This window comes from Mustelus asterias, chromosome 15, assembly GCF_964213995.1.
Source record: "Mustelus asterias chromosome 15, sMusAst1.hap1.1, whole genome shotgun sequence".
Classification (NCBI taxonomy): domain Eukaryota; kingdom Metazoa; phylum Chordata; class Chondrichthyes; order Carcharhiniformes; family Triakidae; genus Mustelus; species Mustelus asterias.
In genome coordinates this window covers 39034863-39060404 of record NC_135815.1, presented here as the reverse complement: position 1 = coordinate 39060404, position 25542 = coordinate 39034863, and the positions used below count along the sequence as shown (strand labels likewise).

General features: G+C 43.8%; 1 protein-coding gene across 1 annotated transcript in view; it reads right to left on the bottom strand.

Annotated features, from left to right (window-relative positions):
* ush2a (Usher syndrome 2A (autosomal recessive, mild)) overlaps positions 1–25542 on the bottom strand; it is a 916330-nt gene that overhangs the window by 31197 nt on the left and 859591 nt on the right. The window contains exon 65 of the mRNA XM_078230465.1: positions 7787–7973. Coding sequence (XP_078086591.1) covers positions 7787–7973 — 187 coding nt within the window. The remainder of the gene's footprint in view (positions 1–7786; positions 7974–25542) is intronic.

Genomic DNA, 25542 nt, shown 5'->3' with positions numbered 1-25542 from the left:
ACCACATTACAAACTGACCTTTCTTGGCCATTAAGTCCTGGGGTGGGACTCAAATCCAGCACTTCTGGTTCAGAGGTAGGGACGCTCCCCAGTATTCCACAAGATCTACAATTCCAATTTAGTTTAATGGTTTCTCAGTTGTACCACTACTGGCAATGTCACCCACAGACATGATGCAAGCATCCCTATGTGCACTTTCAACACCCCAACTCGACCTCTCCATCACCTCTCTCAAATTCTCCACTGCCTATGTGTTATAAGACTGCTTACCCAACATCTAGTCTTGGGTTAAATCAAAATTCCTTTAGTTAAACATTAGGGTGACCAGAGCAGTTGGGCTTGATACTTACAGGGAAGTGATGAGGAAGCCAGATGACTGTCTGCATGCATGGACTGCTTCACTATCTGAGCGGTTGCAAATGGCACTGAACACTGCACAATCATGAGTGAACATCCCCAGTTTGTACCTTATGATGAAGGGAAGGTCACTGATGAAGTTGGTTGGGCAGGACACTATCCTGAGGAACTCCTGCAGCAATGTGCTGGGACTGTGATGATTGGCCTCCAGAAACCAAAACCCCAGCTTTCTTTGTCCTAAGTTAGTCTCCGGCCAGTGGAGAGTTTTCCCCTGATTCCCTTTGACTTCACATTTACTAGGGCCCCTTGATACCACACTGGTTCAAATGGTTCCTTAATGTTGAAGATAGACACTCTTAGCTCACCACAGAGTTCAGCTCGGTTGTCCATGTTTGGACCAAGGCTATAATAAGTTCTGGAGCCGAGTGATCCTGATGGAACATAATCAGTGCCTAGGGTAGCAGATTATTGCTGTGTAAGTGTCGTCTGATAGCACTGTTGATGACACTTTCCCTTAGACGATTGAGAGTAAACCCATGGGGTGAGTAATTGGTCAAGCTGGATTTGTGCTGTTTTATGTGGACAGGACACATCTGAGCAGTGTTCCGTTTCATCAGACAAACGTCAGCTTTGTAGCTCTACTGGAACAGCTTGTCTAAAGGTATGGTTAGCTCACTGGCATAAATCATTACAGTTGTGATCCTGTTGGGGACCCATAGCCTTTGCTGTACACAGTGCCCTTAGCGTCTCCTGATGTCATAGGAAGTGAATCAAATTGGCTGAGGACTGGTTTCTGTGATGGTGCGGAGCTTAAGACAATGCCAAGTGACTCAGCAATTCTAGCCACAAGCCTAGTCTATGCAACCTGCCCACAGAATATAAACCTTTAGCCGTGGCATCATTCTCATAAATCTGTACTCCATCGCCAATGCATCCTTCCTGAAGTGTGGTGCCCAGAATATATGCAATATATTACATATAACTGCAACATAACTTCCACCACTTTCAATCTCAGTCTCACCGAGATAATATACCACCCAGCTCCAAACCTCTACTCTGACTGGTGCATCCTTCATCCTACCATTGATCACCATGGCTTCCTGCCATCTCGGTCTTAACTTCTGAAACGCCTTCTGTCCTGTCCCAGTATATTAAGAACTTTCACTCAATACGCAATCTTACCGCCTGTTCATGCCACACTCCTGCTGCAGCAAAGACGGAGGACTTGGCGACAAGCCAAATCTCCATTCACCGCAGCGGGATGGGAAAATCCCGCTGGCAAAAACGGTCAGAAAATTCCAGCCTCAATATTGTTAAAAACTGGACAAGCAGGCTATTAAAAAGGGTGCTCAACTCATGCGATCTTTGGCAGTCCTAGTTTTTCTATGTTCTATTAGGATGGAGGGTTATAGGTAGGTCTAGAAGGTAGGGATGTGTTCGGCACAACTTGTGGGCCGAAGGGCCTGTTTGTGCTGTAGTTTTTCTATATTCTATGTTCTATGTTCTAAGTCTCAAGTGAATACCTACTCAGATATGAACATTCACCGCCAGCCAAGGAATTCACACATCCCTTTGTTAAGGATGGATCAACACAAGAAGACTGCAGAACTCCAGCCAATACTGTTTCACCCCGGGGGACATTGAAACACAATGGACAGAATATCATGGGGTGGAGGGGGTGGGGAACAACTTACCCTCCAGAAGCAAAATCGGTGGAGACAACCCATTCAATGCCAGCCCATTCCACAGCCATGACATGCTGTGGTTAGGCTCATTATGGGCAGCAGGTAATGTGCGCCACCACCACCCCACCCCCCCAACCCCCCAGCCCACTGGAGAGGAAATCCCTCCCTCAGGCCTTGCCTGCTAATTGGGTTATCTAGCAGCTCCATCAGTCTCCACAGCTCCAAATGTGTACTGGTGGGTGCTGTCGAGACTGCAAGCAGGTAGAAGAAGGCCCAGTGGATCACAGAGACAGGCTCAGGAGGGGAGTGGAGGAGCGGGTGCGAAAAGAGTGGGGGGGGGGGCGGGTTAGTGTGTTTAATGCAGCAGGTGGATAGGGAGAAAGGAGTTTCTATCACACCCTCTCCCTGATCCACAAAGTACAATTCTCAAAGATAGTATCCCCCCTTTCTTCCTGCCCTTTGAATTTGTTTTTAAATCAGACTACCGACCCACAGTTGCATGGCTTGGGCAACATATTATCAGGGTCAGTTGGTTTGATACCAAAGCCGACTGAGCCTTGATTATCTATTTAAATACGGTGGATGGGCTGCTGATTTTGGACCTGCCTATCCCCTCTGTTATGGGGTGAGTTTGGGGGTGGGTGTGAAGATGGTGGGGTGGGCATCTTTGACATGCTCATCAAAAGCACGCCTGATGAAGGCATGTAAAATGTAGCCCCATATGTGTAAGATGGATATGGATAGACCCTATTAACCTTCCATTGTACTATGATAGTTGCCTTCATCTAAACTAGACTGGGTGATTCTAAAGATGTCAAATGACAAACAGGATGATTGGAATCAACATGTACACTATCCTTTGTTTGGGAAAAAGGACTTTGAATTTGTGGAAGCCACATGACGAAGGAACCATTTTGTCGTCTGTTTTTAAAACCAGCAAGAATCCACTGTAGACAGGGAGTTCCACCATGAACCATTGAACTAGCTGCAAGATATCCAAGCAGTCAAGGTAATAAACAGCAATACCTTGACGGTGGAAAATCCTATCAGAGAGAGAAGGACTCTCAAAACTGTTCCAGTTAAATTCACCCGACAACCCACCTCCCGGAAATCCAACTACAGGAAACCTCACAGCTTACTGAGAATCCTCCACTTCACCAGATCTTCACTTCAAAAAAAGCACTAATTTCATTCAAGGAACTATAAGGCAGCCATGAAAAGATGAGATATTCATAAGTAGTATATTACCTTCATCTGTACCCAACCTGTGTATGTGTGAGAGTGTGTGTAAGACGATGATTGAATCACTGCATCAAATTTTGGGGTAGGTGTGTAATAATAAATAACCTTCTTTATGTTTAAACTCACAAACGCTTTCTGCTGGAATGATTTAATTGGGACACTCACCCTGAGGGTAAGAAAAAACTCACCACTTACATACAAAAAATACTGCCCACAACCAGTAAAAGGAAATATGTGAATTCTGTCCATGACACTTTTCTAAACTCTTTCTCCCCTCCACCATCTCTCCCCCTTTAAAGGCAACATATAAATAGAGATTGTCGATCAATTATCATAATCTAAAAGCAACGTAACAGTGGAGGCAGCTCCAATGAATTTGGATTAGGGACAATGAGTACTGTATCCAGGTCCATTTTAAAATAGTACATTATCTAAACCATCCAAATATTAGGGTCCGTGGCCCAGTGTTGTTCTCCCTACCTGATCTTGGGGATTGTGCACTGGATGTAATGGTGCAATGTACTGGCTGTGTGACTGACAAAAATCTGACAGGTTTCAGAGAAACCAACAAAAACATGATAACTTGAAGATTATCTGCAAAAAGATTAATTACACTGTCACCTATATAATGAAATGCACTTAAAGACCTTGTCTTATGCGTCAGCTTTGTCTTGATGATGATCATAGGATCAATAGGAGTTATTTGGCCCATCGGGCCTGCTCCACCATTCAGAAAGATCATGGTTGATCTGATTGTGGCCTTAACATCACTTTCCTGCCTGCCCCTGATAACTCACAAATTCCTTGTTAATTAAAAATCTATCTAACTCAGCCGCCAATATATTAAATGACCCAACATCCACTGCTCTCTGTGGAAGAGAATTAAAAAGACTAACAATGCTCTGAGAGAAGAAATTCCTCCTCGGCTCCATATTCAATGGGAATTCCCTTATTTTTAAACTATGCCCCCTTGTTCTAGATTCCTTCATGACAAGAAACATCTTCCCAGCTCCCTCAGACTCCTATGGCCGGAATTCTCTGGCTGTTCATGCCGGCGGGATTAGGGGTGATGTGGGGTGACATCAATGGGAATTCCCATTGATAGCGATGGGAGCAGAGAATCCCGCTGCTAGCAAACAACGCGCTTGAGTGTATTCAGGAGGAATTTCTCATTCAGTATGGGGATGGTCCGACTAGAGAGGGGGCAAAACTTGACCTCCTCTTGGAAAATAAGGAAGGGCAGGTGACAGAAGTGAGGGATCACTTTGGGACCAGTGACCATAATTCTATTGGTTTTAAGATAGCTATGGAGAATGATAGGTCTGGCCCAAAAGTTAAAATTCTAAATTGGGGCAAGGCCAATTTTTGATGGTATCAGGGCAGGAGCTTTCAAAAGTTAATTGGGGGAGTCTGTGGGAAGGCAAAGGGACGTCTGGTAAGTGGCACGCTTTCAAAAGTGTGTTAACCAGGGTTCAGGGTAAACACATTCCTCTTAGAGTGAAGGGCAAGGCTGGCAGAAGTAGAGAACCCTGGATGACTCGGGATATTGAGGCCCTGATCAAGAAGAAGAAAGAGGCACATGACATGCATAGGCAGCTGGGATCTAGTGAATCCCTTGAAGAGTATAGGGGGTGTAGGAGTAGAGTGAGAGAGAAATTAGGAGAGCAAAAAGGGGACACGAGATTGTTTTGGCAGATAAGGCAAAGGAGAATCCAAAGAGCTTCTATAAATACATAAAGGGCAAAAGAGTAACAAGGGAGAGAATAGGGCCTCTTAAGGATCAACAAGGTCATCTAATTGCGGATCCACAAGAGATGGGTGAGATCCTAAATGAATATTTCTCATCAGTATTTACTGTTGAGAAAAGCATGGTTGTTAGGGAACTTGGGGAAATAAATAGTGATGTCTTGAGGAGTGTACATATTACAGAGAAGGAGGTGCTGGAAGTCTTAAAGCGCATCAAGGTAGATAAATCCCCAGGACCTGATGAAATGTATCCCAGGACATTGTGGGAGGCTAGGGAGGAAATTGTGGGTCCCCCAGCCGAGATATTTGAATCATCGATAGTCACGGGTGAGGTGCCTGAAGATTGGAGAGTGGCAAATGTTGTGCCTTTGTTTAAAAAGGGCTGCAGGGAAAAACCTGGGAACTACAGGCCAGTGAGCCTCACATCTGTGGTGGGTAAATTGTTGGAAGGTATTTTGAGATTCAGGATCTACAGGCATTTAGAGATGCAAGGACTGATTCGGGACAGTCAGCATGGCTTTGTGAGTGGAAAATCATGTCTCACAAATAGAGTTTTTTGAAGGGGTAACCAAGAAGGTAGATGAGGGCAGTGCAGTTGATGTTGTCTACATGGACTTTAGCAAGGCCTTTGGGTACCACATGGTAGGTCGTTGCATAAGGTTAAATCGCATGGGACCCAGGGTGAGGTAGCCAAATGGATACAAAATTGGCTTGATGACAGAAGCCACAGGGTGGTTGTAGAGAATTGTTTTTCAAACTGGAGGCCTGTGACCAGCGATGTGCCTCAGGGATCAGTGCTGGGCCCACTGTTATTTGTCATTTATATCAATGATTTGGATGATAATATAGGAGGCATGATTAGTAAGTTTGCAGATGACACTAAGATTGGTGGCATAGTGGACAGTGAAGAAAGTTATCTCCAATTGCAACGGGATCTTGATCAATTGGGCCAGGGGGTTGACGAATCTCAGATGGAGTTTAATTTAGACAAATGCGAGGTGATGCATTTTGGTAGATTGAACCAGGGCAGGACTTACTCAATTAATGGTAGGGTATTGGGGAGAGTTACAGAACAAAGAGATCTAGGTATACATGTTCATAGCTCCTTGAAAGTGGAGTCACAGGTGGACAGAGTGGTGAAGAAGGCATTCGGCATGTTTGGTTTCATCGGTCAGAACATTGAATACAGGAGTTGGAATGTCTTGTTGAAGTTGTACAAGACATTGGTAAGGCAACACTTGGAATACTGTGTGCAATTCTGGTCACCCTATTATGGAAAGGATATTATTAAACTAGAAAGAGTGCAGAAAAGGTTTACTAGGATGCTACCAGGACTTGATGGATTGAGTTGTAAGGAGAGGCTGGATAGACTGGGACTTTTTTCTCTGGAGCGTAGAAGGCTGAGGGGTGATCTTATAGAGGTCTATAAAATAATGAGGGGCACAGATCAGCTAGATAGTCAATATCTTTTCCCAAAGGTAGGGGAGTCTAAAACTAGAGGGCATAGGTTTAAGGTGAGAGGGGAGAGATACAAAAGTGTCCAGAGGGGCAATTTTTTCACACAGAGGGTGGTGAGTGTCTGGAACAAACTGCCAGAGGTAGTAGTTGGGGCGGGTACAATTTTGTCTTTTAAAAAGCATTTAGATAGTTACATGGGTACGATAGGTATAGAGGGATATCGGCCAAATATGGGCAATTGGGATTAGCTTCGGGTTTTCAAAAAAAAGGGCGGCATGGACAAGTTTGGGCTGAAGGGCCTGTTTCCATGCTGTAAACCTCTATGACTCTATGACCTCGCGCCGGCGTGCAACATGTGGCTGGGAGGCCAGAGAAGCTCGCCCTATATGTTTCAAGAAGATCACCTCTCATCTTTCTCAACTCTAATGAGTATAGGCATAACTTGCTCAATCTTTCCTCATAAGTCAACCCTTCATTCCAGGGATCAGCTGAGTGAACCTTCTCTGAATTGTTTCCAATGCAAGTATACCCCTCCTTAAGTTCGGAAAACAAAACCACGCATAGCACTTCAGTTGTGGTCTCACTGAGCGCCATCAGTCACTGGGAATCAGCAGCTGGCCGGAAGATGGGGTGAAATGTTGGGGAGAAGCAACTGCCAGGGACCACGGGTACAGTTGCTGGCACTAAGTTAAACCACGAGGAGGGAGATTCAGGAAGGCCTCGCAGGAGGATGGGAGGAGAAGCGGAGAAGCCCAAGGCATGGGAGTTCTACACCTTTCTTGTGAGCCTCAGAGGAGGGCTTCTACTTTGGAACCCACAAGGAAAGTCAAAAAAAAAGCAAAGCAACCTGTGTTTTTGGTTCTCCTCTGGCTTCAACTCTTTTTTCTACTAGTTTTGCCAACCAAGATAACAACAAAAGCTTCCCCACACATGCCTGATGATATCCTCGGAATTTGGTTGGTTTCTTTAAAGAAAGATCCAGCTAGTTTTCAGTGCTGGGAAAAGCAGATTAATATCAAAACCCAGAAAGAGATCATGGGCATATGTCCTACGGACAATCTTAACTGCCTGCCTCGCTTTTACCAGGGATGAAGGGATAAACTGTTCCTGAAATGACCACCAATAAGGGTGAGGAATGCTGCACTCTCATGGACGGATGATGAGGCATTCTGCAAATATAGAGTCTGGATGAAATTAAAATAAATATGCACTTAATTTGCTTTCTCTTCCTGTCGATGCGGGATTGATAAAGGAACCAGTGTACGTGCTTACCAGTACGTCATCACTTCTGGTCCAACTGCGAGCAAAGAGCCTGTACAAGCTGATAATTCCATTTGGTTTGGTAGGTGGAGTGATGTTTACTGCAGCAGAGGTTGCATGCACTGAAAGAAAGCTGGGTGGATACAAGCCTTCAGGAGGAGCTTGTCCCGTTCTTGAGCGAGTCCATGCACTGGATGTTTTTCCTGCAGAATTCACTGAGCTTACCTGCAGTTAAGAATCACAAGTTAAAAAGAAAGCATCACATATTGAATGGTATTGTCCTAGCTTGAGTAAGCTATCTGCTTTATAATATGAAGAAAGGCTAATGAAGACCAACGGGGAAAAATTGGACCTTCTTTCATCTATTTTTTTGGTACATTGATGTTGATGACTGTATCGGTGCCATTGCCTGCTCTTACCCAGGACTGGAAAACGTAATTAACTTTGCTGTCAATCTCCAATCTTCTCTCACCTTCAAATGGTCCACCTCCAATATTTCCTCAAATTCGCTGTCTCCATTTTGGGGGATAGGCTGTCCACTAATATTCAGTGTAAGCCCTGGCGCTGTGAGGCAGCAGTGTTAATGACTGTGCCACCAAGATGCCCCTTGTCTTGTTTTCATTTTCCACCCTACCAGAGTCCAATTCAAAGGATATCTTCCCCTTTTTGTGTCACCTCCAACATGATGCCACCACCGAGCACATCTTATCTTCACCTATCAGCATTCCAAAGGGAATATTCCCTCTGCGACACTCTGGTTCAATCCTCAATCACTCCCAACATCCTGGACGCTTCCCACTGGACCTTCTCAACAATCGTAGGAGGCTTAATAACAATGTCCTTTTACCTCTTCTCTCCTCACCATCCAAGGCCCCACACACTCCTTCCCAGTGGAGTGGACATTTACTTGTATCTGTTTCAATTTAGTATACTTTATTCACAGCTCAGAATGTGGTTTACTCAGCACTGAAAAGACCAAACACAGACTGGGTGACCACTTAGAGTCATAGAGGTTTACAGCATGGAAACAGGCCCTTCGGCCTAATTTGTCCCTGCCGCCCTTTTTATTTAAACCCCGAGGCTAATCCCAATTTCCCTCATTTGGCCCACTTAATGGAAGATCTCCATCTGTGAGCATGACCCTGAGCTTCTAGTTGTTTTCCATTTTAGTTCGCCACTGTCTCTCATGCTCACATTTCAGTCGTCAGCCTGCTGCGGTGTTGCAGTGCGCTAACTTGAGGAACAGCTACTCATCTTCCAATTAGGCACTTTGCAGCTGTCAAGAAGAGTGGCACAGTGGCACAGTGGCTAGCATTGCTGCCTCACAGTGTCAAGTGTTAGGAATGGGTTAACTGCAACCTTCCACTTTAGACCTGATTTGTATATTAATTGTTTAATAGTACTCACCCAGATATATAAAGGGGTTACAGGTGGCACTGGGTGTTGGGTGTGTGTATGTGGAGTTATTAAAGAGAATAAAGTGAGTTTGTGAAGAAGCTGGACTTGCATCATCTTTTATTACTGGACCGCAACTAAGAGGCTTAACACCAGGGACCCTGGTCCAATTCTGGCCTTGGGTCACTGTCTGTGTGGAGCTTGCACATTCTCCTGGTGTCTTGGTGGGTTTCCTCCCACAGTCCAAAGATGTGCAGGTTAGGTGGATTGGCCGTGCTAAATTGCCCCTTAGTATCCAAAGATGTGTAGGTTAGGTGGATTAGCCATGATAATTACACAGGGGATAGGGTTGGGGGGTGTCCGCCTGGGTGAGAAGCTCTTTCAGAAAGTCAGTGCAGACTTGATAGGCTGAATGGTCTCCTCTGCACTGTAGAGATTCCATTGATTCTATGGTTCTAGACTCAACATTGAGTTCAACAATTTCAGGTTGTGAACTCTGTCTCCCATTTTGATTCTCGTTTTTTGTCATGTGCTAGTCTTAACCTTGTTTTCCATGTTTTGCTTTTGGGCAATGCTGTTCATTGGAACTTTGGAACTCCTCCAAAGGAGATTGATAGTGGACTCAAAACATTAACTTTGATTCTCGCACATGCTGCCAGATCTGATGAGCTTTTCCAGAGCTTTCTGTTTTTATTCCATTTCTACCTTCCTTCAGTTTTGAAGAAGTCATATCCGACTCAAAAGGTTAACTCTGTTTCTCTCCCTACAGATTCTCAGACCTGCTGAGTGTTTCTAGAACTTGCTATTTTTATTTCAGACTTCCAGCATCTGCATAATTTCACTTTTAACTCATGTACAGGAAAGGTACTGGTCACTGCATTGTCATAGATGCTTCTTAGTTGTCTCGGGCACCCATCTTAAATTTGTACGGAATCAATTTTTGTATTTATCAAACAGTAAATTCATGTGGAATCAAATACAGTATTAAAATGAGGCCATTTGGACTGATTAAGCCAATGTCTGAAATGTATTTATGCTAGCATCCACACTATCACTTTTTAAACCTGCCCAATAACTTGTGGTGGGAACAGATTGGGAAGCCGCCATCACAAGCACTAATTATTGGAATTTTCGCTCGTGTTAAGGTAAGTCTCTGGTTAGTCATACTAAGCTAAGGAGATTGTCGGGCCAGTGTTTGGCTGCTTTGGCTTGAATAACATTGCTGTAAAATGTCCTTTAACCACTTTTTGATGTTGTAGGTATTTTTAATGCCATTACAATTAGACACAGTTGCTGTAGTCACTGGTATTCTGCTGGGTTGATCATTTGGGTTGGGGGATGAGGAATAGCAACACTAGCAAGGGAGGGTACACAGAGCTCTCTCGTGCAGTTACAGAAGAGGGGTGCAAGACACAGTTCAGGAGACCCAAAACATCGGGTGGAATTTTACTACCTCGCTCGAGCGAGACCAGAAATTCCTGCCCAAGTTCAACGGACATTTCTGTTGTCCGCCTTTGCTCGCTCCGATTCCGTGGCGGGTGGGGCGGTAGAATTCCGGTGATCATGTGACTGCTGGAGCTTTTTTAAAAAATTATTTCATGGGATGCAGACGTAGTAGGCAAGGTTTGTTACCCATCCCTAATTGCCCTTGAATTGAGCGGCTTGCGCTGCCGTTTCAGAGGCCAGTTACAAGTAAACCATGTTGTTGTGGGAGTCACATTTAGGCCAGGCCAGATGAGGATGGCAGATTTCCTTCACGAAAGGACATTAGTGAATTAGATGGGTTTTGCAGCAAAAAAAAACCAATGATAGTTGTCATGGTCAGCATCACTGAGACTAGCTTTATAATTCCAGATCTATTAATTGGATTCAAATTTCAACAGCTGGCATGGAGTGGTTTGAATACATGTCCTCAGAGCATTAGCCTGGGCCTCTGGATTACTAGTCCAGTGACGTGACCATTATGCCATCATTTCTCCTTAAGGTAACTGACTGCCACACCCGAACCATACACTGAGCAGCAGTGCATCAGGCGCCTTCTCTTCAGGAGTGAAGCAATCATAGAATTGTGTCACCTGTTGCAGAACCAACTGAAGCCCCACACGAGGTCATGGACAGTCCAGGTGGAAGAGAGAAAGTCATGAAGGCTGTCACAACATGCAGCTCTCTAAGTACAGTGGCCCTGAATTTCTACGCCACTGGTTCATTCCAAGCTGCAACACTTGACATAAATGATATAACCCAGTTTGCAGTCCACTGCTGCACTCGGGATGGATTCCAGGAAGAACGTTTCACCTCTTTCTCCATGAAGCATGAGTGCAAGCAATAATGGATTGCAGGCAAATAATCTTGCATCAAGATCTATACATGTCGGTGAGCAGAGCAGGATTCCACTCCCTCAACCTGCTCGTCACTCAAGCCTAGTTTCTTGACAGTAGTCACATCACTTTTATTCAGTGACAGCACTTAAGGCCATCTCTCTTCCACTTGGACTATCCAGTGTCAGGCCGATTGCTTGATGATAGGTGATGCAATGCATTCTCTATTCTTTTCTTGTAATGTGTAAGCAATTTATTTAACTGCGTGGATCCCTTTAAGTTTTTTTGTGCACCTTGCAGGAACTTTCAAGAGGCCAACTTGTGTGTGGCCTGCAGGGGAACTTTCAGGTTGCTGCTTGGCTTAACAGCTTAAAGGGAACACTGATAGTATCTCCGCTACACAGAACTTATAGCTCCTGTTAGGAAGTATCTAGAGCAGAGAACCTGATCAACATTAAAATCAGAGTGATTCATCTATCAGAGCTCTGTTGGGTATACCACGAACCTTCTGAAATAGAGGGTTCCCTTCTGATTTCATTCTGATGGATTTCTGCTGTACAACTAGACAGAGTCACCAAATAGGTGATCATCTACTGCATGTTCAATAACTTTGCCCTCTAAGTGTGCCAGCAAATAATTGAGCAAAGATTTACCAACAGAATTCCTCCAAAATGCACCAACAGTTCCTTCTCTCTTCTCACCAAGGTCCATACGCCCATTACATTCTGCCCTAAAAGTATATCCTTTATTAAGTTTTACACCATCAGCACTGTGAAAGTTAAATGGAGAAGGAAGGCAAGCTGTCACAAGTTCAGCAATGTAAGCAGATTTTATCCCCGTGCCCTAGCTGGATAGAATCAATCAATAGGAAGTGGCAATGGGCTGGCAGTTAAATTGAAATGTTGGCGAGCAAGAATCTACCAAAGCTATGGTTGCTGGCACTCTCCTCAATTGCCAGGAGGGACACTCAGGAGGGTCTATGATGAGGAGGGTCAGCCTGAAGTCAGGAAGGCTCAAACTTTCCTTGTGGGGCCCAGAGGGGTCCTCCCACCCCTGGCTCCATAGGAAAGTCAAAACAACTATTTTTGGGTCTTTTCTGGCTCCAACCCCTCTTTCTACTAGTTTTGTTTGGCAAGATAACAAAACAAAAGGTTTCCCAGGTTGGCCTTGGGTTAGAATAGCAGTCAGGTCCTGATGATACGGTCAGAGCTCAATCTGCTTATTTAACAAAGGATCCTACTGGTTTTCAGTGCTCAGAAGTGCAGGTTAATGGAAGATTAAATATACAACAGTAGCTTATCTTTAATGTCATATATTACAAAGAATTAGACAACTAAAAACCTCCATGGTGCAAAACCTTGGTGCCTTATTTCTGTTGAATTTTACCTATTCTTCTCCTCCTATGAAATGATGTTGGCCAGGGTTTGGCAGTTGGAAAGCTGCTAAATGTTCATGGAGGCACTTGAGACATCCTTAGTTGGCAATGTTGAGAAGATCTGGATGCAGAGGGTCTGGTTGCAGACTGTTGCATAATTGTCCGGCACCAGGAAGATCACTGGTTGAGAGATTTGAGGGATATAGCAGGCATTGAGCCACGCTGAGAAAGGGCAGAGTGTGCCTCTTCCATAATGCCACTGCCATTTCCATTTGAGAACGCTTCAGCGCCCCAACCCCTTGCTCCGTCCGAGACCAGAATGCATGATTGTCATGAGGCCGCAAAGCCATTTTCCATAACCTGCCTCATAGCTTGGATACAGTAAGAAGTCTCACAACACCAGGTTAAAGTCCAACAGGTTTATTTGGTAGCAAAAGCCACTAGCTTTCGGAGCGCTGCTCCTTCGTCAGATGAGTGGGATTTCAGTTCACAAACAGGGCATATAAAGACACTTTATGTCTTTATATGCCCTGTTGTGAACTGAAATCCCACTCACCTGACGAAGGAGCAGCGCTCCGAAAGCTAGTAGCTTTTGCTACCAAATAAACCTGTTGGACTTTAACCTGGTGTTGTGAGACTTCTTACTGTGTTTACCCCAGTCCAACGCCGGCATCTCCACATCATAGCTTGGATGCCAGAGGAGATGGCAGCATCTGAGTTCCTAGTGAAGCTGTCAGAGCTTCCAGCAGAGGCTCCATCACTGCAGGTCATCCTGCAGCTGATTTATTGCTCCTTGGTTACCTACAGCAGGATCCTAATAGGACCTCACCCTCTGGGGAACTGGCATGGCAATCCAGTGCACCTAGCAGCCTCAGCTATCATTCTCTGTGCCTCAAAGTACATATCTGTGGCCTTTGCAACAGGGCTACAATGGGAGCTCTCACTCTCCTGTAAGCTGCAGTAAGAGTGGAAGAAATTGGAGTGAAGTGTGTTGCACAGATTGAAAAGAATGAAGGGAAGCTTGATTGGAAAGCCTTGTGAGTATTAGGACTGCAGCTGGTGCAGAGATAAAGAGAGAGCAATACAAGATATATGAAACATGGAGACTAGAAGCAGGAGTAGGCCATTTGGTCCTTTGAACCTGCTCCACCATGCATTTTGATCATGGCTGATCATCAAATTTAATATCCTGATCCCTCTTCCCCCTATATCTCTTGATCCCTTTAGCCCCTAGAGCTTTATCTAATTTCTTCTTGAAATCAGACAATGTTGTGGCCTCAACTACATTCTGTGGTAGTGAATTCCACTCATTCACCACCCTCCGGGTGAAGAAATTTCTCCTCACCTCAGTTCTAAAAGGTTTACCCCTTATCCTCAACTTACGTCCCTCGTTCTGGACTCTCCCTCCATTGGGAAAATTCTTTCTGAATCTACCCTGTCTAACCCTGTTAGAATTTCATAAATTTCTATGAGATCCCCTCTCACTCTTTTAAACTCCAGTGAATATAATCCTAACCAACTTAGTCTCTCCTCATGTGACAGACCTGCCATCCCAGGGATCAGCCTGGTAAAACTTCACTGTACTTCCTCTATAGCAAGGGCATTCTTCCTCAGATAAGGACACCAAAACTGCAGGTACTCCAGGTGTGGCCTCACCAATGCCCGATTAAAATTGCAGCAAAGCATCCCTACCCTATGCTAAAATCCTCTCGCTATGAAGACCAACATACCATCTGCCTTCTTTACTGCCTGCTGTACCTGCGTGCTTACTTTCAGTGACTGAAAGGACACCAAGGTCTCACTGAGTATCCACCTCTCTCAATTTACACCCATTCAAGTAACAATCTGTCTTCCTATTATTGCTACCAAAGTGGAAAATCTCACATTTATCCACATTATACTGCATCTGCTATGCAGATGCCCACACACTCAGCCTATCCAAATCACACTGAAGCATCTCTGCATCCTCCGCACAGCTCACCCTCCCATCCAACTCTGTATCAACTGCAAATTTGGAGATAATGCATTCAGTACCCTCTTCCAAATTATTAATATATAATGTGAACAGTTGGGGTCCCAGCACAGAGCCCTGCAGAACCATACTAGCCACTGGCTGCCAATCAGAAAATGACCCATCTATGCCAACTCTTTGCTTCCTATCCGCTAACCAGCTTTCTATCCATCTCAAGACATTACCTGCAATTCCATGCGCTTTAACTTTACATCGTAGTCTGTTATGTGAGACCTTGTCGAAAGCCTTCTGAAAGTCTAAATAAACCACATCCACTAGTTCTGCTTGGTTACATCCTCAAAGAATTCCAATAGAATCGTCAAGCATGATTTTCCTTCTGTAAATCCATGCTGACTTTGTCTGATTATACCGCTGCCTTCCAAATGCTGAGTTATGAAATCCTTGATAATGGACTCGAGCAACTTCCCCAGTATCAACAGTCAGAGTCTTATTTTCACAACCCTGGTGAGATCATTAAACTTTTTCTGATATTAAAGCCAGGTTGTTGGGGCAGCATCTAGCATTGACATTGGAATGCGCCCACCAGGCACTGCCACTGCTGCTCCCAGCAAACCTGGCAGGATTAGGGAGAAATTCCTTCATTTTAATATGAATAGAAAGTGCCCGCACTTCTAGAGAGGAATCTGGGGTCATTGCCCTCCAAGGAGGTTACGATCAGCAGTGGTGATTATTGTTGGAATGGGAGGGGGAGGTATTAGAAATACATTTTGTGTGGCCGGTGTCTGGAATTATTAAGAGAGGCTTCAGACATTGTTAGGAACAAAAGGTATTTATTGAATCGAGAAACTTAGGTACAGGAGGTTATGTAGCACGAAGAATGCCCGGGGCAGAGCCCCAGTTCTACATGTTTACTACATGCTTCGAGAAGATTCTCCACAGAGAGGATTCCGCCCTCTGGTGTGAACACTCACTCTCAGTTTCCATTCAAGTCAGCTGACGCTCTATTGCTGTACTATCTTAAAGAGACAGACACTACATGCACAACAGAAGGGAAGTGATATTTTTTAAAAATATGTTTCATCTTCAGGAGTTCACCCTCTCCTTGTCCAATGTCAATGGACTTGTTTGGGTGGGGAGAATGCTTTACTCCTTACAAGGCTATTATAAAACTTTCATGCATTACCAGATACTGGAGTGTCTTGCCTCCATATTAATATGTAGCCATTCTGTCGCAGACCTACTGCAGTTAAGGCTGTAGATCTATGGATCCAAGATGCTCAATGACCTTACTCCTCCACCTGTACAGATATTTTTAATACCTCTCACTGAGATGATAGTCACTTTTTGTCAAATATTCAATTTCTTTAAAAGCACTGTGTCCTGTCCCTTGCTAACTGGCTGTTACAGTCAGGTCACCATCAGCAATGACAGGTTTCAGTATACCTTTAGAATTTTCAGATGCAGAGATGTGATGAATAAGAAAATTAATAGCCACTGGTATTCAATTATTTCAACAAAATGCAGTACATGCAAGTGATATTAACCACAGCAGAATGAATACTAATTTAGCAGGGTCATGAGATTAATCCATTGAGATGTTAATGTAATGCAGACCTACACTGTGGGCTATCAGCTGGTGGTAAAAGGTTGCTCTGTGATCTACGTGCTGATCTAATGAACATGCAGCTCGAATTTTACTCCACCAAATGGCAATGTGTTAAGTTTATCGCTTTGGTTTATTATAACAATGGGATTTATGGCGTCGACGGATCTCTAACAGTTGGCAGATGTTTAACAAGAAGCATTGGGTTTTCTACTCTATGCTGCCAGTTCATCAATTTGATTAAAGTTTAGTTTTACAATTCTCATATTAAAGTGCCATAAATTTAGGTTTTACTATTATCAAAAGGAAATTATTCTGGAATTTTCAATCATTTTCTGTTAAAGTTCTAAAGTCTGAGGAATGTGCCTTACTCCAGCTGAAGAAGTGAGGTGAATGCATTGGAACTGATGAGAGAACATAAATAAACTGAGGAAGGCTCTACAGTTTTACTAAACGGTGAATTGTATTATTCCAAAACACGGGGCAGAATTTCCCGTCCCGCCCGCCACGGGAATTGTAGCAGGCGGGACACAGACCATACAAAGGTCTGTTGACCTCGGGTGGGATTTTGCGGCATTGGGGCGAGTACAGCTGGAAAATCCCACCCATGATATTTTGCAGTTTTGTAAACGCTGCAAGTTAGCTGTTAAAGGTTTTCTCCTTTGCATGTGTTTAATTACACAAAATTCAAGGCAGGATAATGTGCGATGTTATCCCAGAAAATTAGTTTGCCAAGATATTGGAGGGAAGCATGAATTATTCAAATTAAAGAAAATTTTAGTCAATTGTAAAACTGACAATGAGAAAGATTTAGACTTGGTTCTCCATCCTGACTCATATCTTTCGTGTAGAATAATCAATTATTTTAAGTTTTCCTCCACGCTCCCATCAATTAGCTTTGATTGAATGAGATTGATTTCCCTCTATATACTAGGTGAAGTATGCCTCTTTCAGGGGTACAATGTAGAGGAGAAGTTGCTGTGCCAGGTTTCTGTCTCATTTGTATTTAACAGACTATTAGTTGTGGACAAGTGCAGGCTGTTTAATATAAAGGAAGCTGAGTGATATTGTGAAACGTAAACCATATTTCTTCTATTTCCACTGCCCACTGGCTGAATGCAGACTACCCTCATCAAAAACAATTCTTTGACTTCTAATATCCACAAGTGAAAACGTTGCCATTGTGAGAGCCAATGTCACCCATTGCCGGGCCTTAGCCTGCCCCATCTCCTGACCTCCATGGCTTGTTAATCTATGGGTGAGCCGACCTCATTAACACAATGACATTGCAAAAGCCAATATTAATCTCTCTTTGCATTTAATCAAAACCACGGTAATCTTATCCAATCAGGAAGTAAAACTGCAGCAAAAGGCTGCACAGTGTCATTCTGAACTTTGAGAAGAGAGAACAAACACTGAGGCTCAGACTCAAATGGCCTTGGAGCTGTCATTTGCTCTACAGGCAATTCCATATTTTCAGTGCCATGTATAAGAACATTAGATAATGAAAGTTGTGAAGCTTGCCATCTCAGGACCATCAGGGCAACCCTTTGCTTTACATCCGGTAGTTCCCCTTTGATTCCTGCGCCTCCTCTTTCTTAATGAGCTGTGTCATTCCAGGGCCTCACCCTCTTCAAGGTCCACACCTCTCTGGATGATCATGATACGGGGGATGCAACAGACCACTATAATGTGTAAGACTATTCCTGGGATCTACTACAGGACCCCATCCAATCAATCGAGAAGGTGGAATCACACCTTTAGGAGCCTGATGGTCGAAGGTGGTCTTTATGGGCAGATGGCTTCTTTTATTATTTATTCTTTTATGGGGTGCAGACATTGCCTGTGAAGACCAACATTTGTTGTCCATCCCTATTTGCCCTTGAACTGAATGCCTTGCTAGGCCATTTCAGAGGGCAATTAAGAGTCAACCCCATTGCTGTGGATCTGCATGTAGGTCAGGCCAGGTACGACTGGCGGATTTCCTTCCCTAAAGGGCATTACTGAAACAGATGGGGTTTTTACGGCAATCAATAATAGTTTCATGGTCACCATTACTGAGATTAACTTTCAATTCAAGACTTATTTTTATTAATTGAAGTCAAATTCTGCCAGTTGCTGTGGTGGGATATGATCCTTTGTCCTCAAAACATTAGTCTGGGCCTCTGGATGACCAGTCCAGTGACATTACCACTATGTCACAGTCTCACTTAATCATGCCTCTATGGCTCTGTCTTGAGGTCACTTAAAGGTGTGAGTAACCATTTCTTCAAGGAAGCCATCCACAGAAAAAGGTGATGACATGAAGAGCTGTGGCAGCCTGGACTGCCAGAGGATGAAGGTGTCATAGCAGCTGCCAGGGTAGAGCAGGCACACATGTAGAAAGCACTTGTCATGATCATACACCAGCTGAACATTTCAGGGTTGAGAAATCTCACTGGCTGCTCAATCGGTGCCTTGATCGCCACATGGCTGCAGCTTGATGAAGCCCTGCAGCTAGGAACACAGGAACAGGAGGATGCCATTCAGCCCTTCGAGCCTGCTCTGCCATTCAATACGACCGTGGCTGATTGGACACTTCAACGTCTTTTACACACACTATCCCCATAACCCCTTACATTATAGGGATGCAGGAGGTGAGTTCCACCGTGCCAATGAAGCGCTGTCAGTGGAAATTTTATATACTGCCTAGCTTTCAGAATGGGAACATCAGTGACCTGCAAGATACAATAGTGTGCTGCTGCTTGAGAGACACCAACAAGGTCCACAGCTGATTCTTGGAAGGAGCCAGAGGTGAAGACTTTCATATGCTCAGTGGCTTTGACAGCTACTGGCAGGGCATGGCAAGCAATGCTGCCAGGTTTGAGATCTTCCTCAGTAAGGACACAAATCTCAGTGACCAACTGCGTGGACAGATGCAGTCTCCTGTTGCACTGCTAATGTCCAGGTAGCTTCTTCTTTGGCGGCACACCCAATATTGTGGGTATGGTCTGCATGTCCTTCCTGCCCTTTGCCCCTCTCCTGTGTTCTTCTCATGCCCAGATTCTGCCCCTGCTCCTGAGGATGTCAATCCTCATCACCTTTTGTACCAATACCTGAGAGCCGTAATCCCATTTCCATCTGTTGCCTTGCTCGCACTCAGCTGCGCTCACAATAGAATCACAGGATCATTACAGTGCAGGAGGAGGCCATTTGGCCCACTGAGTCTGCACAGGCTCTCTGAATGAACGTTCTTCCTAATCCTGCTCCCTGGCCTTATCCCTGTAACCTTACACTTTGTTTCTTTTCAGACAGCTCACCCGACCTCGCCCTATGACCCCACAATGCCAGGAGGGTCATGGCATCCTGCACTGCCTGAGTGCACACAGGTCACTCACTTTGCAACTTTGACACACTTGCATGCCTATGGCTGAGTGTCACTTTCAGACATGGTCCCTTTAACGGACCCACCTACGTTGATGGCACGGGAGTGACCGGCTTCCCAATGTGTTGCCACCTCCGGGCAACTGAACTGTCCGTGATCCAGCATGCAACGTGAGTCCTTAATCAGCTAAAAAAAAAGCTCATTAACAAGATTAATTGGCCTCTTTTTAAAATCCAGCAAGTTGCTGGATCTTGTTTCCCCCGTCCTGAGCAAAATCGTTGGTAGCAGGGACAGTCATGTAAAATCAGCACCACCAATAAACGTGCCTGCTGCTCTCACCCTCGCAGGACCTAAAAATCCTGTCAGTAACATAGAAGCAGATATCGCTTTGGGAATCTCTGCACAACCTGTGTTTAGGGGTGGGATTATAATTGGAAAGTTAACCCCAATCTCATTTCAAAAATTGATAACATCAAAGAGAAAGTAAGAGTTAGGGACTCAGGTTTGGTTCGATTCCCGGCTTGGGTGACTGTCTGTGTGGAGTTTGCACATTCTCCCTGTGTCTGCGTGGGTTTCCTCCGGGTGCTCCGGTTTCCTCCCACAGTCCGAAAGATATGTTGGTTAGATGCACTGACCATGCTAAATTCTCCCGCTGTGTACCCGAACAGGCAGTGGAGTGTGGCGATTAGGGGATTTTCACAGTAACTTTAGAGCAGTGTTAATGTAAACCTACTTGTGACACTAATGAATAAACTTTAAACTTTTTTCTGTCTGTGGTTTCTAAGTTGATATTTTTCTTTATAATAGTCTGATGGAATAACCAAACAAACATGCACACAATGCACACATATCTCCCTTATAGCAGGTGACAGCTGTGCACAAAATACTGACCACAAACTGGATATAAATATTGAATGTTGTGCATGCTATGCAAAAAGTCAGCATTTATACTCACAATATGCTTTAGGAGATGGTACAGGAAAATTAAATTTCAGCTTCATCAAGAAGTGACTAAACAAATGTACCATTCCGTAATCAAATTTATCAGAAACTATTTGTATAATTAAACATGATTACTGTCAAAGCTGGTATGGGTCAACATATGCATTTGTAAGTAATTTGTATCATGTCAGAGTGAATGGACAGTCTAGATGTATGAGCTTATAGGGTTAAATTAGGTTCAATAAAAGCCAATTACACAGTGATCAATCAGGATGATAGATCAAAACAGCTTTGAAAAGAGACCTGGTGAGTAATTTTCAGCAGGAGCACGTTCTTCCCTAACTTCTTTCAAACACGGAAAATGAGCAGAGCTCGGAATCAATCCCAAGTACAATGGATGGAGTTTGTACCTGGTAATTCAATAGGAAATATCAAACACTTATTTGTCTTTTTGTACTCTTAGTTTTTAATGTTTTCTGATGAATAAACAATGAGACAAAGGAGTAGTGTCACCAATTTTATAGTTTATCCACAGAATGTTGAAAGATTTATTTGACCTAATAGGGTGTAACTCAAATGTACATAAACAGCGTTTTTTCCCTGCCAGACTTTTCCAATAGTAAATGATAGTCCCTTCCTCCAAATCTTGCAAATATCAGCTCATCCAAAGATCTGCTATCCATATCAATTCCTTCACCAAGTTCTGTTCATCCATCCCCTCATTGACCTGACTTATCTTGGTCCCCCAATGCCTCACAACTAAAATTTTCATTCTTGTATTCAAATCGTTCTCTAGCCTTGTTTGTTCCTCTCTCTGTAACTTTGTCAAAGCCTACAACACACCCTCCTCTGTTCTCTATTTTACTGACTCCAGCATCTTGTATATCCATCTTTCAGGACTACTTGAGGCAAGCAAGCAACAAGACAAGAGTTTAAAATATACTGAACTGGTTTCGAAGCTGGAGGAGTCACAACCAAATCATGTGGGCCACTACCCCAGACATTCTTTCTCTCTCTCTCCCTGCCCCTGCCAATCACTACTTACCCCCAGCTAAACTTTCTTACTGCAGCTACGATTGTGATTCGAGTCATTAACCCACCAGATCCTAGTTTTTACCCTCCCTGGACCTTGAATCTACTTATTAGAGTAGCAGACAGTTGAAAGCTATATAAATGCATTGAAGGCTGGAATCTTATGATTTCAGTCACTGCCAGAAAATTGTACCTTTTTTGGATTGGGAACCCGATTTCCTAATGGGTGGGCTTCTCCAAGGCTCTTTCCCAGAGCATTAATATCCATCCTTTGAAATCCCCATCCAATTAGGGAGTGCAAGTGGGATCACATGTCCATTCTATCAAAACAAGGATACCTAAATAAAGGGACGAAGAACCAAAAAGGCTGCCCCTAGGTCTCTCAATCTTGCTGGAGGTCTCTCTGAGGAATCTGAGAGGCAGCTCTGAAGTGAGCTCTCCCAAAGACACGAGGACCCGCCTCTACTTTGTTGGAGAATTCTACCAGAATTGTTTGCACATTTACAAATGGTAATTTCTAGGTTTTAGCTAGTTCAGGTGAAACACAGAGTGATGAAACACTAATAGCGCATACATTTATGCAAAACCACATCTATATTAGTCGATGAGAAATCCACATAGAAGGGTCATCCAGACTCAAAGGGTGGAATTTTCCCATCCTGCCCACCACGGGAATCGTAGCGGGTGGGATGTAGACCATGCAAAGGTCCGCTGACCTTGGATGGGATTTTCCAGTCTTGGGGCGAGCGCAGCCAGTAAAATCCCACCCAAAACCTTGGCTCTGTCCTCTCTTCACAGATGCTGTCAGGCATGCTGAGATTTTCCAGCATTTTCTGCTTTGATTTCAAATTCCAGCATCTGCAGTCATTTGTTTTTATTCTATTATTCAGTGATCCTTTAGTTTTTAAGTATCCGGTATTTTATCATGAGACTAAAATCAGCTAAACTGAATTAAGCACATTGTTCCTGTTTTTATAAAACATTTTTAAACTTGTCCCAATTGGATCAACACCATTGTTGCTTTCTGTCTCTCTGATTTTCTGCTGGGAAATGAAAAGAGTTTCCACTCCGTAACCAATAATTACAGCTGTACAAAGACTTGTGTGAACGTTAGTGAACACTGATGCTGATGCCTAGCTTTATCTTGACACAGCAATCTTATCTCATCTTCAGAAGAGTGCACCCTGGCACTGGGCAGTCATTTCTATCCTTCACATCTAAGGCAACACCGACCTATTTGAGTTCAAACCCACAGACTCGCGTTTACGAGTGAACGAGCAAAGAGTGTTTACTTTCTGTGGATGCTAATGAAACTGGAAAACGTATTTTATTTGTGATCGTGACAGGCCCACATTATTGAAAAGGCACTTCAATGTGTACAATACGGAACTTCGACTCTGAACATGTTAACTTCATTCTGAATCTAAAAGTAACAATTAATCACGACATAAATGAAAAATATTGAACGAGATTTTGCAGATCCCATCCCGAATCTTTCAGGCAGGTATTTGTTCAGTTACAGTAATGATTCATTAGGGATGTTCAACTCAAACGTTAGAGTCGCACGATGTTGCACCAATGGCAGAGAGAGAGAAAAAGAGAGGCCCAATAAAAATCTTTTAAAGATCTTATTGCTCCCAGTGGAACGAATGGGCCTCATGGGGGAGATAATTGATCCCCTTTGGAATTGATTACCTATCCTTAGCAATAATTACAAATCAGTATCTCCACTACTAATCATGTCAAAGCTTGTGGTAACAGAATGGCTGAGATGGCAGCACCACAAGGAATTGACCCGTCATCCTTGTTTGCTTACTGTGGGGCGAGGACACCAAGTACATTCCCAAAGTTAGCCCATGGGTCCTGGGGTGGCGGGGGGCGGGGGGGTGGAGGGGGGGTGCACAGCAGAACTGGCAGGTTTGAATGCCAGCTGAGGCTTTTAGTTGATTCTGGGATGCGGAAGAGGCAATCATGAGCGTTCCTGCTCCTCCCAGCTGTGTAATAAGGTACCTGTATCATGCAGCGTCACTGGATATCTACAGAGGAATATTGATCTACATGGCAGATGATAAAAACGTGCATGTCATATTAAGACCCTTGGGCACCCACTTGACCCTATAATGGGAACAGTGCAACCTAATATCCAAGCCAGGGAATGAGAAATGTTATAATATCTCAATCCGAGCTCCCTTGTCTTCAATTTGGTTTTTGACCGAACTGGTTGACTTTAATGCTCTTAAGCTTATGATTCAATTCATCTGAGGCCTTAAGAGCAGACTTTCCCAGAGTAGCCTGGGAATTTCCTCAGACACGTTCAGTTATTTGGTGGGGGGGGGGGGGGTGGAGGGAGGGGAGGGAGAGGGGTAGAGGGGAGGGGAAGGGGGGAGGGGAGGGGAGGGGAGGGAGGAGGGGGGAAGGGGAGGAGAGGGAGGAGAAGAGAGAGGGGAGGGTGGAGGAGAGGAAGGGGAGGGGGAGGGGAGGAAGGGGAGGGAGGGAGAGGGGGGAGGGTATTGCATTCACCCATGCCTTCGTTACCAGAATTCAAGGTGTCACTATGATTGGAAGTGGAGCAATGATAAAACTAGGTTCTATCCCAAATTCCTGGACAAAAATGGAAATGTTTTTTCCTGGAGTTCTTGAAGCCTTCAATTTTGGTAGACAGATTATTTGAGAAATTCTAATATTGGTTTGGAGGTATAATAGCTTTTTCTCAGCGGTAGTCCAGGAATTGGATACAAACAAATATTTTGGCCAATTTTGCCAACAATGTGTGTTATGGAGAGAACACATTACTCATCACAAAGCTCTTGGGAGATTGGTTACTGATAGTTTCGTAGATAAATGCTCTACTTGCACCATGCTTACTGTCAAGTTCACACAAACATTCTGAAGACAAGTATCTACATCATTCTGGGCACCTGCTATTAGTGTGATGCAGTGTTTGGACTTACACCAATGCCAATGTACAGCAGAAATTGGAAATTTAGCATTGGTAAAGAGAGCTTTATCGAGAGTGCTCTTGCTCTGTTATTATTGAACATCATTGACACAATTGTGGGTACATCTGCAGCCAATTATGTAGTCAATCATGAAGTCAATATTGTACCAGCATAACTGGAATAAGAGATGTTAAAATAGGAAATCATCCTGACCAGGAGGTTTGCCACCAGCGTGTATAAGAAAAATTATGGATGGCACTCCAACAAGTTTTTGATATTTCCTAGAGATGGGGGAGGCTCACAGTCATGAACACTGATTTGGAAAATGTAGGTTCTTTTCTGACCTATTACAAACTTCTGAAATGGGGTAGACATTATTCTTCTGGGTTCAGATAAAGATATCTGACAATGACGATGGGCCTGAATAAACTCTGTGTGAGTGATGCAGTTTTGAGTGAGTTAAAATCTCAGCCATGTTGTCAATAGAATTAATGGGTATTTAGTTATCTATGTAAAACTAAAAGTTTTGATTAGATTTGCACAAGTTATCCAACAAAATCATAATTTCCACATGGGGAGAGGGAAGACATTTGATCTGTTGCAATTTACATTCATGTCATCTACCTTTATCTCAAATATATCTCGGATTTTTGGCTTCACGACCCATAGAATTAATGCACCAAAGATTTTAACAGTGTAAAAGCAGGTCAATTGGCCCATCATCATCTGCTCTTCCCTCTCCCCATAGCTCTGTATCTTCCTCAGTTTCAATCATTTATTCACTTATACCTTATAAAAGATGCAATCTTCTTTCCACAGAAATGCCCTGTGGCAAAGCATTCCACGTTTCACTA